General features: G+C 46.1%; 1 protein-coding gene and 1 long non-coding RNA gene across 7 annotated transcripts in view; one reads left to right on the top strand and one right to left on the bottom strand.

The window, feature by feature from the left end:
* The first annotated feature begins 2,211 nt into the window (after positions 1-2,211).
* LOC102902579 overlaps positions 2,212-13,781 on the top strand; it is a 70,375-nt gene continuing 58,805 nt past the window's right edge. For 3 of the 5 annotated variants that reach the window (XR_006587943.1, XR_006587942.1, XR_006587941.1), the window contains exon 1: positions 2,212-2,924. This is a non-coding gene — a long non-coding RNA (uncharacterized LOC102902579). The remainder of the gene's footprint in view (positions 2,925-13,781) is intronic. The other 2 variants (XR_006587944.1, XR_002737278.2) reach the window with 2 other exon arrangements.
* On the bottom strand, positions 2,422-10,400 carry LOC123381208. Of its 2 annotated transcripts, XR_006587940.1 has the most exons (4): positions 9,837-10,400; positions 8,459-8,601; positions 8,089-8,243; positions 5,238-5,376 (listed from the first exon to the last, which is right to left on the bottom strand). XR_006587940.1 is itself a non-coding variant. In XM_045041692.1 (3 exons), the coding sequence occupies exon 3, from the start codon at positions 7,994-7,996 to the stop codon at positions 5,192-5,194; it is 2,805 nt and encodes a 934-aa protein (XP_044897627.1). In that variant the 5' UTR covers positions 7,997-8,243; positions 8,459-8,601; positions 9,837-10,400; the 3' UTR covers positions 2,422-5,191. The 2 variants fall into 2 exon arrangements, 1 of the variants encoding a protein (XP_044897627.1); XM_045041692.1 differs by having other exon boundaries at positions 2,422-8,243.

Genomic DNA, 13,781 nt, shown 5'->3' with positions numbered 1-13,781 from the left:
TAATGCTGATGAACACCCTGGGCAAAGGAATCATAATTCTGTCCAAGAAGTTTAACACCCAAGGCTCTTGGTGTGTTCAGGCTTTAACCTTTTCTCAAACTATGTGATGCCTAACTCTGTTATTGGGATGATAATAACAATAAAAGGTTCTAATTGATACACAGAATAAAGTCCAAACTCTTTCATCCATCTTCCCTGTGACAGTCACTGGGAAGGATGCTGGGGGAAAATAATGAGCAAGATGAGAATGTCTCTGTTCTCATGGAGCTTACGCTGCAGTGGAAGACACAGACATTTACATTCAAAGACTTACAAATCCAGGAATCATACACACAAACAAAATATCAGACCAGTGGGAGAGCTATAAAGGAAAGACATATGCTGTGATAGCACCTAAGTGGTGAGTGACAGCCCTAATGTTCCCTGACACACTCTCCTATGAATGGTGGTAGTGGCTTGTTACCCATGCTTTGTCTCTTATCCTTCACCAACTATTTGAGTAACTTGTCACTGATGATTTCATTAACTGTTAACGTCGTTATTGGATTGTCAGTAGGAACCTTCAGGTAAATCATGAGTAAGTCAATTTAACTACTCTTTTTTTTCCCCCCTTGAGAGGGTTAATGTCTAATAGCACTTGGTTAATTTTTATTTATTCAGTGGTTAAAATATGGAAGTATTGGTAAGCGATGAAGAAACAGGCCTACTTCTGCAAAATCAGAGAAGGCGTAAACTGATGCAACCAGTTTCAAGGACTATTTGGCAATAGCAAAATTATGTGTGCGTATAAACTTCAAATGTATATTTTGTAACACAAAATTTCCATTTCTAGGACACTCCCCTACACAAATATTGATGGGTATACACAAAGGTTCTTGTATACAGGTGCCCATTGCATCATTGCCTTTAGCAGCTAGGTATTAAGCACAACTGAAATGCCCATCTATATAGAAACAGGTAATTTATAGAACATCTATATGGTAAAATACTGTGTAGTTTTTAAAAAGAATGACAATTTTTGTAGAGGGATATAGATCTCCATGGAATATCGGGTAAGAAAAGCAAATCCTAGAACTATATCTTGTGAGTTTTCATCTTTGTAAAAAGTAACTAGAAGCATGTTTATCTGTGCATGTATATATGTAAGAAAGACCCGTGAAGATAACAGCTACCTCTAGGATGGGAGGATGTTAAGGGAACCTTAATTTTTCACTGCAACCTTCAGATGTTTTACACTACTACTAAAAGATTTCTTTAAAGACTGGAAAACAATAGTTACTTGCTTAAGCATGTTCTGGGGGTTCTGGAGGCTCTAGCCAGCATAATACAAAAAATTTAAAGCAATTAAATATACAAACATTAAAAAAGAAGGCAAAGACCTGTACATTTGTGATAAAATGAACATCAATTGGCAATTTTATTTTTATTTATTTATTTATTTTTTTAAAACGTTTTATTTATTTTTGAGACTGAGAGAGACAGAGCATGAATGGGGGAGGGTCAGAGAGAGAGGGAGACACAGAATCTGAAACAGGCTCCAGGCTCTGAGCTTTAGTACACAGCCCGACAGGGGGCTTGAACTCACGGACCGCAAGATCGTGACCTGAGCTGAAGTCCGACGCTTAACCGACTGAGCCACCCAGGTGCCCCTCAATTGGCAATTTTAAATGGAATCAATGGGAAAGTAGTTCAATGGTAGCCACTTACTAAACACCCACCCACCCACCCACCCACACACACACGTAAGTAAACCATGAGTATGCATATATGCACACATAATCACATTATGCATATAATCATATATGCATACATACTTTATATATGCATATATACTCATACATATAATCATATACGCACGCATACATGCATGCATTATCACACACTAATGCAAAACTTTTAAAATCTATTGGCCAGAAGAGGAAGGAAGAGAGGTGGAACCAGGCTTGCAATCCTGCCCAATACACCCGAAACCACACTGAAAAGTCAGTAAATCCCTGAAAAGTCTCACAAATGTCTCCAGATCTAGAGAGAAGGAAACAGTATCATAAATTATTTTTTTTTTTTTTTTTTGACTGAAGAATTACTAAAACACCTGCTGGGATGAAATTGGCAGATGTGGAGCAGACATGGGAGGACATGGGACAATGCTAATCCTCAGCCTGATACATAGTAGGGGAAAGTCCTAAATCTGAAACATGGTTTTTTTAATAGCATAATGATGCTGAATGGTTAGCATCATTACTTTTCTAAATTCCAGAGAAAAATTTTCTAAAACAATGTATGTTGAGACAAAGACATATTTATAGAAAAGCTAACGATTCTTTGCGGGTTCACTGCAGTTCCTTTGTTCTATTATATTCAGGTAAAATTTGTTAGTGTCAGGCGTTGTGTGGGGTGAAGACAGGAGTTAGAGTCAAAAAGAATTTTTGCAGTTTAAGGCTTTATTGGGAACTAAGGTTCCGGGCGAGGTTCCATGACTCAAGGAGGGAGTCAGGGAAATCGCGCCCGGGTATGGTGGGATAGGGTTTTTAAGCTGTAGCAGTTCCGGGTTTAGGCTCGGGGTGGGTCTTTCTCTCGTGCCATGTTGCGCTGTCGCTCGGTAATTGGTTGACCTTCAGTTCGCTCTGGAGAGCCGCTCGGGGCTTTCCCTTGGATTGTGCTGGCGCTCGGTGATTGGTTTACCTTCAGTTTGCTCCGCGCGCTGGCGAGAGGGCCGCCCCCTTCCAGGGACATCCTAACATTCCAACCTCTTATTGGTGATAATGGGCGATGGATCTGATCTGGCTGCTTCCTGCGGTGTAAAGGCGAGGCCATAGTATGTGGGGTCTGAGGTTGGAATGCGGAATAGGGCCGGACCACCATCTGATGAAATGCGACCTGGGAAACTTCATGAATTCGTTTCCATACGAAACGGAGAAAACAAGGTAAGAACATATTATACAGATAGCAACTAGTGGGGTGACTATGGGGAGGAGCCAAGTTAAGAGGGGTGATTGCCACCAGGAGGTTAGGGGGTCTGAGGATCCTGGGCGGGTGGATAGAGTTTTTTGGATTTCCTTTAGGTGTTCTATATTGGTTTCAACTAAGCCTGATTCATTGAGGTAGTAGCAACATTCTTCCCTCAGGAACAGGCATGTTCCCCCTTTTTCTGCTGTTAGGAGATCTAAGGCTCGTTGGTTTTGTAGAGTGACCTGTGATAGGGACTTGATCTTCCTTTGTAATGCAGATAGGGAGGTTGCTGAGGCTTCTATTGTGATTTGGAGCCTATCTGACACGTCCCTGGAGGAGGTAATGGAGTGTGCAAGGGAGCTCGTCCCAACCCCATAGGGACGTGGCTAGGGATAGTCCGACCATTAGTGGGAGGAAAACGGCTCGTTTTCGGAGACAGAATTCGAGGAGTTGATGGAGTTCTTCCTGTCTGTATAGGGTGAGTTGGGGGATAATGGTGACTGGGAGACAGATAAAAGCATTTTGGGGCATTTGTTTATAAGCTGTGCCATTACACCAATAGAATCCCCCTGGGGGAGGGTCGTGGCTAGGCATAGGCAGGGGGGAGGGGCAAGTTGGGGAGGCATGAGAGGAGTAGCATATTGGGTGAGACGTGTTGCTTTGAGGGGTCTCAGTGAGGATGGGAATCTGTAGAGAGATTTGACTTCTGGGGTGGTTGATGGAGTTAGTGGTGTTGGGAAAGGGGATGGGTAATGGGACGGCTATTACTGGATCCCGCTGAAGGGATGCACAAAGAAAGCAGTATGACAGGTTGGTTAAGCCTGAGTGGTTAAGCAGGATCGCTCCTTGTCTGATTAATGTAAGCCATGAGAAGGGATGTTGTGCAGGGGGTGTCTGTAGTTGTGTGTTGAGCTGGTCTTCTTGGTCCGTGATTACTTGGGTAAGATCTTTAAGGTTGGAGAGGGAAGGAGACATAGAGGGCTCATAGGTTCGATAGATGGTTAAAGAGGAGATGGGGTTAGAGAAATGGCCGTTCTGATACAGTTTGCCCTTTATTCCGGTTTGCCAGCGGGTATCCCATGGATCAGGGACAGTAAGGGTAAAGTTGCCATTTTTTAAGCAGAAGCAGACTGTCCTTGGTCCTGTGAAGCAGTATAGGTTGAGCCAGTGTATGTTACAATAGTGATAGGGGCATCCTCCATATTGGTTGGGGGAGGTTTGGGAGCATATTTTGTGGGTTCGGTCATATAAAAAGCAAATGGTGGGAGTAATCCGCGTAGAGGCTTGGAGGGTGTTGAAAGAGGGGAATTTAAAGGTGACTTGATTTAGGCACCCAACAATGGGGCAAGGGGTAGAGGATATGATAGAGCTGTGTCCATTAAAGTTTCGGATAGGTAAAAAAGCCCACCTATAGGAGGGTTGTGAGGGCATAAGGGGGATGATATTAACAAGGAGTAACAAGGGAAGTATCATCATGATATATAAGTATGGTTAGTAAAAAGGTAAAGGAGATTTCGGCGGGGGAGAAATTGGAGAGTTCCCTGAAGCCAACAGTCGGAGACCCAGGAGAGAAATAAGGGGAGGGTGATGGGGTCGGATGAGTGGGAGAGTTGTGGCTCGTGTAATATTGTGAGTGTGAAGGTGGAAAACCGAGGCGAAGGGTCCGTCATGAAGGGGCCTGTCGGGTTAGAGGGTGAGGGGGCCGGTTGGTTGGGAGGTCCACGACTCTTCTGGTATAGGGGGTAAAGGAGGGGCCCGTTTGAGGTCGGAGGTGTGAACCCACGGGGTGTGGCCCAGTAATTTAGCAGCCGTGGGGGTTGTGAGTATGAGTGTGTAGGGACCCTCCCGCCAGGGGGGCAAGGGTTGGTTTTTGTCTTACTCGAAGGAGCACTGAGTCTCCTGGGTTTACAGGTAGTGAGGGAGAGGAGAGATTGATGGGAGCTGGTAGAGTGAGGTCAGCGTACTGGCGAATCAGGTGTCAGAGCAGGCTGAGGTAAGGGAGATTGGCAGCCAAAGGAGGAGGATCTTTTGGTAGGGGTTGGGGTAACAGGAAGGGTCGCCCGTATAGGAGTTCAAATGGGCTGAGGCCTGTGGGTCCTCAGGGAGCGGCTCGGAGTCAGGTGAGTGCTATAGGTAGGAGTTGAGGCCAAGAAAGCCGAGTCTCTATGGGGAGTTTAGTGAGATGGTCTTTTATGAGGCCATTGGCCCTTTCAACCTTACCCGAGGACTGGGGGTGGTGTGGTTAGTGGAGTTTCCAAGTAATACCCAAAGCTTTGGAGACCTGTTGGGTGACTGCTGAGATGAAAGCGGGCCCATTGTCAGACTGTATCCTTCTTGGTAGACCAAAGCAGGGAATGATGTCCTTGAGTGGGATCTCAGCCACTGTGGAGGCCCCTTCAGATGAGGTGGGGAAGGCTTCTATCCACCCTGTAAAGGTGTCAATTATAGTAAGGAGATACCGTAATTTTTTGTGTTTTGGCATGTGAGTGAAATCTAGTTGCCAGTCTTCGCCCGGGAGATGGCCCCGCATCTGATGAGTGGGGCCTGGGCGCCTCATTCTCCCTTGGGGACTGACTGCGGCGCATGTGGTGCATTGTTCGTGTGTTTTGGCCATCAGCTGTCGTAGGTGGGGGTGGTACATAATGGGCTCAAGGAAGTGGAAGGTGGCCTCCGGCCCAATGTGTAGGGTTTTGTGGATTTTTGTTAGTAGGGAAGGGACTAGACTATTTGGGAGGGCCAGTTGGGGGCCCAGCATGATCCAGCCTGCGTTGGTGTGGGCATCGGGATGGGCCATGTATTGTTTTTGTTCATCTGGGGTATAATCGGGAGTTGTAGCTTCGGTGAGGATGCCCATAGGAACTGGGTCAAGAGAGAGAGCTGTTTGTCTGGCAGTGTTGTCTGCCTTGTGAATTCCTATAGCTATCTCTGTGGTTAGGGGTTGATGGCCCTTGCAGTGGACAATGGCCACTTCCTGTGGGAGTTTGAGGGCCTCAAGGAGTTTCGCCATGAGTGGCCCGTTGATGACGGGGGTACCCTTCGTTGTGAGGAATCCTCTTTCTTCCCATAAGTGGGAGTGTGTGTGTGCAATAAGGAAAGCGTATTTTGAGTCTGTGTATATTGTGACCCTTTTGTTTCTGGACAATTGGGGAGCCCTAATGAGGGCTCTGAGTTCAGCCTTCTGGGATGTGGTTCCTGTGGGTAGTGTCTGGGTCTCTAGAGTTTGGTTTAATGTAACTACAGCATACACTGCTCGTCGGTGGCCCTTGCAGTCAACTAGTGAGCTGCCGTCTACAAATAGAGTGAGATCAGGGGAAGTGAGGGGAAGGGCCTTTAAGTTAGATGAGGGTTTGGAGAGAATATCTATAAGTTCAGTGCAGGAGTGGAAGGGTGGCTGTGAAGTGTCTTTAGGGTTGATTTGTGGAAGTAGCGTGGCAGGATTGAGTCTGGGGGACAGTTGGAGAGATATTTCAGGATTTTCAATAAAGAGCAGATGGAACAATTGTACGCATGATGGGGAGAGGTGTGCCAGGGCCTTATGTGTAAGGAGATCAGATAGACGGTGCGATGAAAGTGCCATTAGGGGGCAGTGTAGGGTGAGTTTGAGTGCGTCTTGGGTTAGGGTGGCTGCTGCTGCAAGTGCTCTGAGGCAGGGTTGCCACCCCCTGATGGTAGGGTCCGGTTGTTTAGAAAGGTAGACGACAGCTTGTAACTTAGGGCCACACGGTTGGGTTAGGAGCCCTGTTGCAATTCCAGCCCTCTCATCTGTGTATAAGAGGAAAGGCTTTGAAACATTAGGGAGGGAAAGGACCGGTTGAGTGACTAGAGATGTGACCAGCCGTTGAAAGGCCCTTGCAACCGATCCTGGGCTGGAGAGTGGGCCTTGGGGGGTTTCTTTGGCTGCTTTGTATAGGGGAGCTGCGTGTATAGCAAAGTTAGGGATCCAGTGTCGGAAGAAGCCTACTAGACCCAGGAAGGAGAGGATTTCGTCTGCATTGGTAGGTGGGGACAGGGTCTGGAGGGCTTGGAGGCGATCTTGGATTAGGGCCTTGGTAGTAGGTGTGAGTGAGACTCCCAGGAATGTGACTGCAGTAGTACAGATTTGGGCTTTGTGTGGGGAGACTCGATACCCCAGGTTAGCCAGGAAATTTAGGATTTGGACTGTATCTTGTTTGGTGTGGTCGAAAGAGGTTCCACATAATAGAAGGTCATCTACGTACTGTAGTAGAGTACAGTGACTGGAGAGTGGGGCTTTGAGGTGATCCCTGGCCAAAGCCTGCCCAAAGAGATGGGGACTATCATGAAATCCTTGGGGAAGTACCGTCCATGTGAGTTGGCAGGCCAGAGAAGTGACTGGATCTTGCCATGTGAAGGCGAAGAGGAATTGGGATTCAGGATGTAAGGGAATGGTGAAAAAGGCATCTTTGAGATCAAGCATTGTAAAATGGGTCGTGGATGGGGGGATTTGGGAGAGGAGGGTATATGGGTTCGGCACTACTGGATGGATGGGAATTACAGCTTCATTGCTTATTCGGAGGTCTCGAACTAGTCTATATGAGCCATTTGGCTTTTGTACAGGCAAGATTGGGGTGTTGCAGGGGGAATGACATGGGATTAGGAGGCCCTCCTTGAGTAGGGGATCGATGATGGGCTTCAGGCCTAGTCGGTGGGTGTGGGAGATTGAGTATTGGGGTCTAGATGGGACTTGTGATGGATTTTTGAGTCTAATGAGGACAGGTTGGTGATGGGTGGCGGTTGTTGGGGTGGATGTATCCCATACGATTGGGTCTATTGGGAGGTCTGGGTGTGGGTTAAGGCTGTGGTCTATGTCGTCCGTGATAACAGCCAGTAGGAGATGAGTGGGGTTGGGGGAGGAGCAAATAGCTGGTAAATGTATAGAGGCTCCTAATTTACGGAGGATGTCTCGGCCCAACAGGGGGATGGGGCAGGAGGGGATGACTAGGAAGGAGTGGGAGAAGTGGAGGCCATCCAGGCAGCAGGTGAGTACTGGTGTGCATGGGGGAATGGAGGGGGTGCCATTTATGCCCATGACCGAAATGGAGGATGGTGTGTTGGGGCTGGAATAGCTCGGCAGGACGGAATAGGTAGCCCCCGTGCCCAACAGAAAGGAGATGAACTTACCCGGTACCTGGAGTTTTACCCTGGGCTCAGCGTGGGTCACCGGAGTTACTGAGTCTGGGCCTCGTCAGTTGTCATCCTCCATCTCCAGCAGTTGGAAGGCAGAGTCCAATCCGGGTGAAGCCTCGTCACGTGGAGGCATTGCGAGTCTGTCGTCCCTTGGGTTAGGACAATCAGATTTCCAGTGGCCCATTTGTTGGCACAATGGGCATGGACTGGTAGGCTTTTTGGGATGGGGACACTGACGAGACCAATGGCCGTCTTGGCCACATTTAAAACAAGGCGGGGGGGGGGGGGGGGGGGGGCGTGGTCCAGAGGGCTTTACTGCGGCTGGCCTCAGGGCAGCTACCAAGGCTTGGGTTTGTAATTGTACCTTTTGTTGGAGACGGGCCTGTCGCTGTTGTTCTTGAGCTTCCTCTCGGCCATTAAAAACTTTAAAAGCCATCTTTACCAGGTCGGCCATAGGGGTTTGAGGGCCGTCTTTGGCCCTTTTTAGTCTTCTTCGAATATCAGGGGCTGATTGGGAAATAAAATAGGTGGCCAATACCGTGGCCCCGGCAGAGGTGGTAAGGTCTAGTCTGGTATATTGGGTAAGTGCCTCTGTGAGCTGGCTAAGGAAGGCTGCGGGGCTTTCATGGGGGGTCTTGTATTATTAAAGTTTGTTAAAATTTACTGATTTGTTTGAGGTTGCCCTCATGTCTGCTAGTAGGCATTGGATCATCTGGTCCCAGCGCCGGTGACCATTGCCTGCATGTTGGTCGTTCCAATTGGGATCGGCTGCCGGGAGGCATCAGCTCCTACGGGCATAGTGGGGTCGGTCACGTGGGTTTGGTCTGCATGTTCTCTGGCTGCGGCCTGGATGCGCTCCCTCTCCTCAGGGGTGAGGGTAGAGGTGAGGATCACATGAATGTCATGCCATGTGAGACTGTAGGCTTGGGCGAGGGATTGGAATTCCTTAATGTATTGGGTGGGGTCTGCTGAGAATGACCCTAGTCACTTTTCCATGGTGGACAAGTCTTGGAGGGAGAAAGGGACGTGAATGCGAACCAGGCCTTCAGGCCCTGCCACCTCGTGGAGAGGTAAGATGGCCGCTGGGTCTGTTCGCTGGGAGGGGCCTGAGCATGAGTTCAGGATGATTTGGGAGGCGAGGGCGGTACGGCTGGAAGTTCGGGGTACGGAGGGGGGCGAGGGCCGGTGGGTGGCGTGGCTAGATCCTCTAACGGGTCAGGGAAGTTGGTGAGGTGGGGTCATGGGGGGTTGTGGGCGGGCAAGGAGCACACATGCAGAGGGGCAGGAGGAACATAGGTGGGGGCGAGAACTGAGGTCCCAAAAGGCCATAACATAGGGTATTTCTCCCCATTTTCCCAGCCGATGGCAGAAATTATCCAGATCGGTTAAGATTTGGTATTGTAAAGACCCCTCAGGTGGCCATTGAGAATCATTATCTAATTTGTACTGAGGCCAGACTACAGTGCAAAGGGGGATGAGTCGGTTACCACGAAGTTCGCCTTGTAAGCCTAGGAGCCGGAAGTTTTTTAACAGACATTGGATGGGGGGTAAGAGATCTAGGTGGTTTAGACTCGTTACTCCCCATTGGCGTGGCAAGGCGAGGAGTCCCACGCGTTGCGATAAGGGGCCTTGTGGTGTGCGGGCCTTGTGGCGTGCGGAGGAGAGGAGACTGACTTGCGAGACGTCTCTCGTGGGTGTCAGCCGTAGTTGGAAGGGGGGAAGGAGGGGTCTGTCCTACTTACCGGCTCCTGTAGGCTCTTGAGAGTAGGGTGGTTGGCATCTGGCTTGGTGAGGAGTGGGGAGTTCAGCCAAGGGAGGCGAGCTATCACCTCCTCCCGGGTTTCGGCACCAAATGTTAGTGTCAGGCGTTGTGCGGGGTAAAGACAGGAGTTAGAGTCAAAAAGAATTTTTACAGTTTAAGGCTTTATTGGGAACTAAGGTTCTGGGCGAGGTTCCGTGACTCAAGGAGGGAGTCAGAGAAATCGTGTCCGGGTATGGTGGGGTAGGGTATTTAAGCTGTAGCAGTTCCGGGTTTAGGCTCGGGTGGGTCTTTCTCTTGTGCCATGTTGTGCTGTCGCTCGGTAATTGGTTGACCTTCAGTTCGTTCTGGAGAGCCGATCGGGGCTTTCCTTTGGATTGTGCTGGCGCTCAGTGATTGGTTGACCTTGAGTTTGTTCCCGTGCGCTGCTTAGGGCTCTCCATTGGGTTGTGCTGGCGCTCGGTGATTGGTTGCCCTTCAGTTTCTTCCCCTGCGCTGGCGATGTTTCTTCCTGCGCGCTGGCGAGAGGGCCGTCCCCTTCCAGGGACATCCTAACAAAATTAAGAGTACTATTTGTATTAACAACATTTTTCCAACTGCCCACCATTCTGAGCACACGCATGGACAGGTGTCTACAACAATGTTCACTGAATGGCATTCAGCAGTACTTTTAGGACTTAAGATAGCATTTTACATTTCACCTTCATACTTTCCCCACATTATTTGAGTTGTTTATAATGATCGTCGGTCACTTATACACAATTAGTGCAATCAGTAAAAGAAAAATTTCCTCTCTCTTTGAGCGCAGTACACTTTGGGTTTTCTCTCCTCTTACAAAAAATATATATATTGGTCTCGTCTATTTTACAAGCCCCCTTTAATCATTTTGTAAAGTCACATTACGTTCTTTTTTTTTCTTCTTACATAATTTTCAATTATCAATTACTATAGTACATTGCTGAGCGATAGTATACTATCTAGATAAGATAAGTAGATAAGAGGACAGACTCTGGGGCCTGACTGCCTGTGTCCACTGGACTTACTCTGACCTTGGGCACGTACTTCGTTTCTTCAATTTCCTATTTGCTATGAACAATATCTACCTCACAAAATTAAGGAAGTCTCCCTGTGCAGAGGAAACGTTCACAACAGTTCTCTGTGTTTACCATTGTAATGCTTTCTCTATTTTATTTTTATTTTAATAATATAAGCAAAATACGTTCACTTTAGAAAAGAAGTAAATCTCAACTAAGCAAAAAGGACCAAAAAAAAGATTTCAGTCCCTTTACCTAGAAATAATTATATCTCATTGTGGTACTTTATGTATTTACTTATACCTTTATCTTAGTTTCCTTGTGTTGTGATTCAGGAAAAAAGAAAAACTAGAAAGTACTTTTTCTTTCACATTTTCTTCAGGAAATTACCTTTTGACTAGGTATTAAAGGCACACAGTCGAAAAGTCAAAAGGTACAACAGGGTCTGTCTACACTGGGAGGTAAGTCTCTCTCCCTCTCCAGCCACCACCCAGTTCTCCTCTCCGGAGGGAACAGATATGAACGAATGAATAAGTGAGTGAATGAATGAATACACTTTTTTGCTTCTAATACTTTCCTAATGGATTTTTTTAATGTTTATTTTATTTATTTTGAAAGAGAGAGAGAGAGAGAGAGAGAGAATGAACAGGGGAGGGGCAGAGAAAGAGGGAGAGAGAGAATCCTAAGCAGGCTCCATGTATCAGCGCAAAGCCCTACGCACAGCTCAATCCCAAAAACCATGAGATCGTGACCCGATCTGAAATTAAGAGTTAGCTGTTCTACCAACTGAACCACCCAGGTGCCCCGTCCTAATGGATTTTTAAAATTGAAGTATAATTAACATACTTCAGGTTTCAGGTGCACATCATAGTGATTAGATATTTTCATACATTACAAAATGGTCTTCACAATAAGTCTGGTTACCATCTGTTACCATCTGTCACAAAATTACTACAATATTATTAACTACTTTCCCTGTGTTGTGAATTTCATCCCATGACTTACTTTATAACTGAAAATTTGTACCTCTCAAGCCCCTTCACCTATTTTGCCCAGCCCCACAACTCTTCCCCCCTTTCTGGTAACCACCAGTTTGTTCTCTGGGTCTATGAGTTTGTTTCTGTTTTGGTTGGTTTGTTTTGTTTTTTGTAAATTCCATATGTAAGTGAAATCATATGGTATTTGTCTTTCTCTGTCTGACTTATTTCACTTAGTGGAACACCCTCTAGGTCCATAAATGTTGTTGCAAATAGAAAGATTTCATTCTTTTTTATGGCTGAGTAATTTTCCTTTATATACATAGAATGTATATCATGTATATATTGTAATATATAATATATATTGCTTCCATGTCTTGGCGATTATAAATAATGCTGCAGTAAACATAGAGGTACATCTGTCTCTTCAAACTGGTGTTTTCATTTTCATTTGGCTAAATACCCAGAAGTGGAATTGTTGAATCATATGACATTTCTATTTTTAATTTTTTGAGGAACCTCCACACTATTTTCCAAAGTGTCTGCACTGACTTATATTCCCACCACCAGAGCACAAGTGTTCTTCTTTCTCTACATCCTTGTCAACCCTTGTTATTTCTTACCTTTTTGTTTCTAGCCATTCTGATGGGTGTAAGGTGATGTCTCATTGTGGTTTTGATTTGCTTTTCCCTGATGATGAGTGATGTTGAGCAGCTTTCCATGTGTCTGTTAGCCATCTGGATGTCTTCTTTGACAAAATGTCTGTTCAAGTCTTCTGCACAATTTTAATCAGGTTGTTCATTTTTTTTGATAGTAAGTTGTATAAATTCCTTATATATTTTGAATATTAGTCTTTATTGGATGTATGATTTACAAATATCTTCTCCCATTTGGTAGGCAGAAATTTGTTGTTGTTGATGGTTTCCTTCGCTGTGCCTAATGAATTTTTTTTTTAAATCACACTCATTTCTTCATGGAGAGGGCAGAGGAAGCAGTTTCATTTACCCACGGTCAACCACAGTCCAGAAGCAGATGATCCTCCTTCTGACATATCACCAGGTCAATAGCAGCCTAACGCTGTGTCACACGCCCACATCATTCACCTCACTTCCTGTCATCATGAAGGCATGTTGTCATCTCACATCATCACAAGAAGAAGGATGAATACAGGACAATAAGTTATTTTGAAAGAGAGAGAGGACCACATTCACATATTATTGTTGTATATTGTTATAGTTGCTCTGTTTTACATTGTTGCGGTTAACCTCTTACTGCGCCTAATCTATAAATTAAACTTTATCATAGATATGTACAATTAACCCTTGAACAATGCCAGCTTGACCTCTGTGGGTCCACTTATACACAGATTTTTTTTTCAGTAAATACAGTCCAGTACATATAAATGTATTTTCTCTTCCTTCTGAATTTCTTAATCCCATTTTCTTTTTTCTAGCTTACTTTGTTATAAGAATACAGTAAATAATATGTATAAAGTAGACAACGTGTGTTAAGACCTTTATGTTGTTGGCTAGGCTTCCAGTCAAGAGTAGGCTATTCCTAGTTAAGTTTTTGGGGAGTCTAAAGTTATATGCAGATTTCCAACTGTGCAGGGGTCAGCCCTCCTGATCCCCCATGTTGGTGAAGGGTCAACTGAATGGGGTTTGGTACCATCTGCAGTTTCAGTCGTCTCCTGGAGGTCAAGGGATGGACCCCCTGCAGCTAAGCATGACTACTATATCTGACCAGTTCTTTCCTTTGCCTTCTCATGAATCTTTGAGAAATTCAGGAGAGATCTTTGGCTTCCCCAGGCACAGTCTAAAAAGGAGTGGCTGCTCGCTCTAGCCTGGGGCCTTCCCAGATCATCCCTCCTTTATGATTTGGGGGTGATTGCTAGCCACAAATCTCCTCCACGTCCTC

Source organism: Felis catus, chromosome D3 (genome assembly GCF_018350175.1).
Source record: "Felis catus isolate Fca126 chromosome D3, F.catus_Fca126_mat1.0, whole genome shotgun sequence".
Classification (NCBI taxonomy): domain Eukaryota; kingdom Metazoa; phylum Chordata; class Mammalia; order Carnivora; family Felidae; genus Felis; species Felis catus.
The sequence above is the reverse complement of the archived record's forward strand: the minus strand, read 5'-3'. Positions and strand labels throughout refer to the sequence as shown.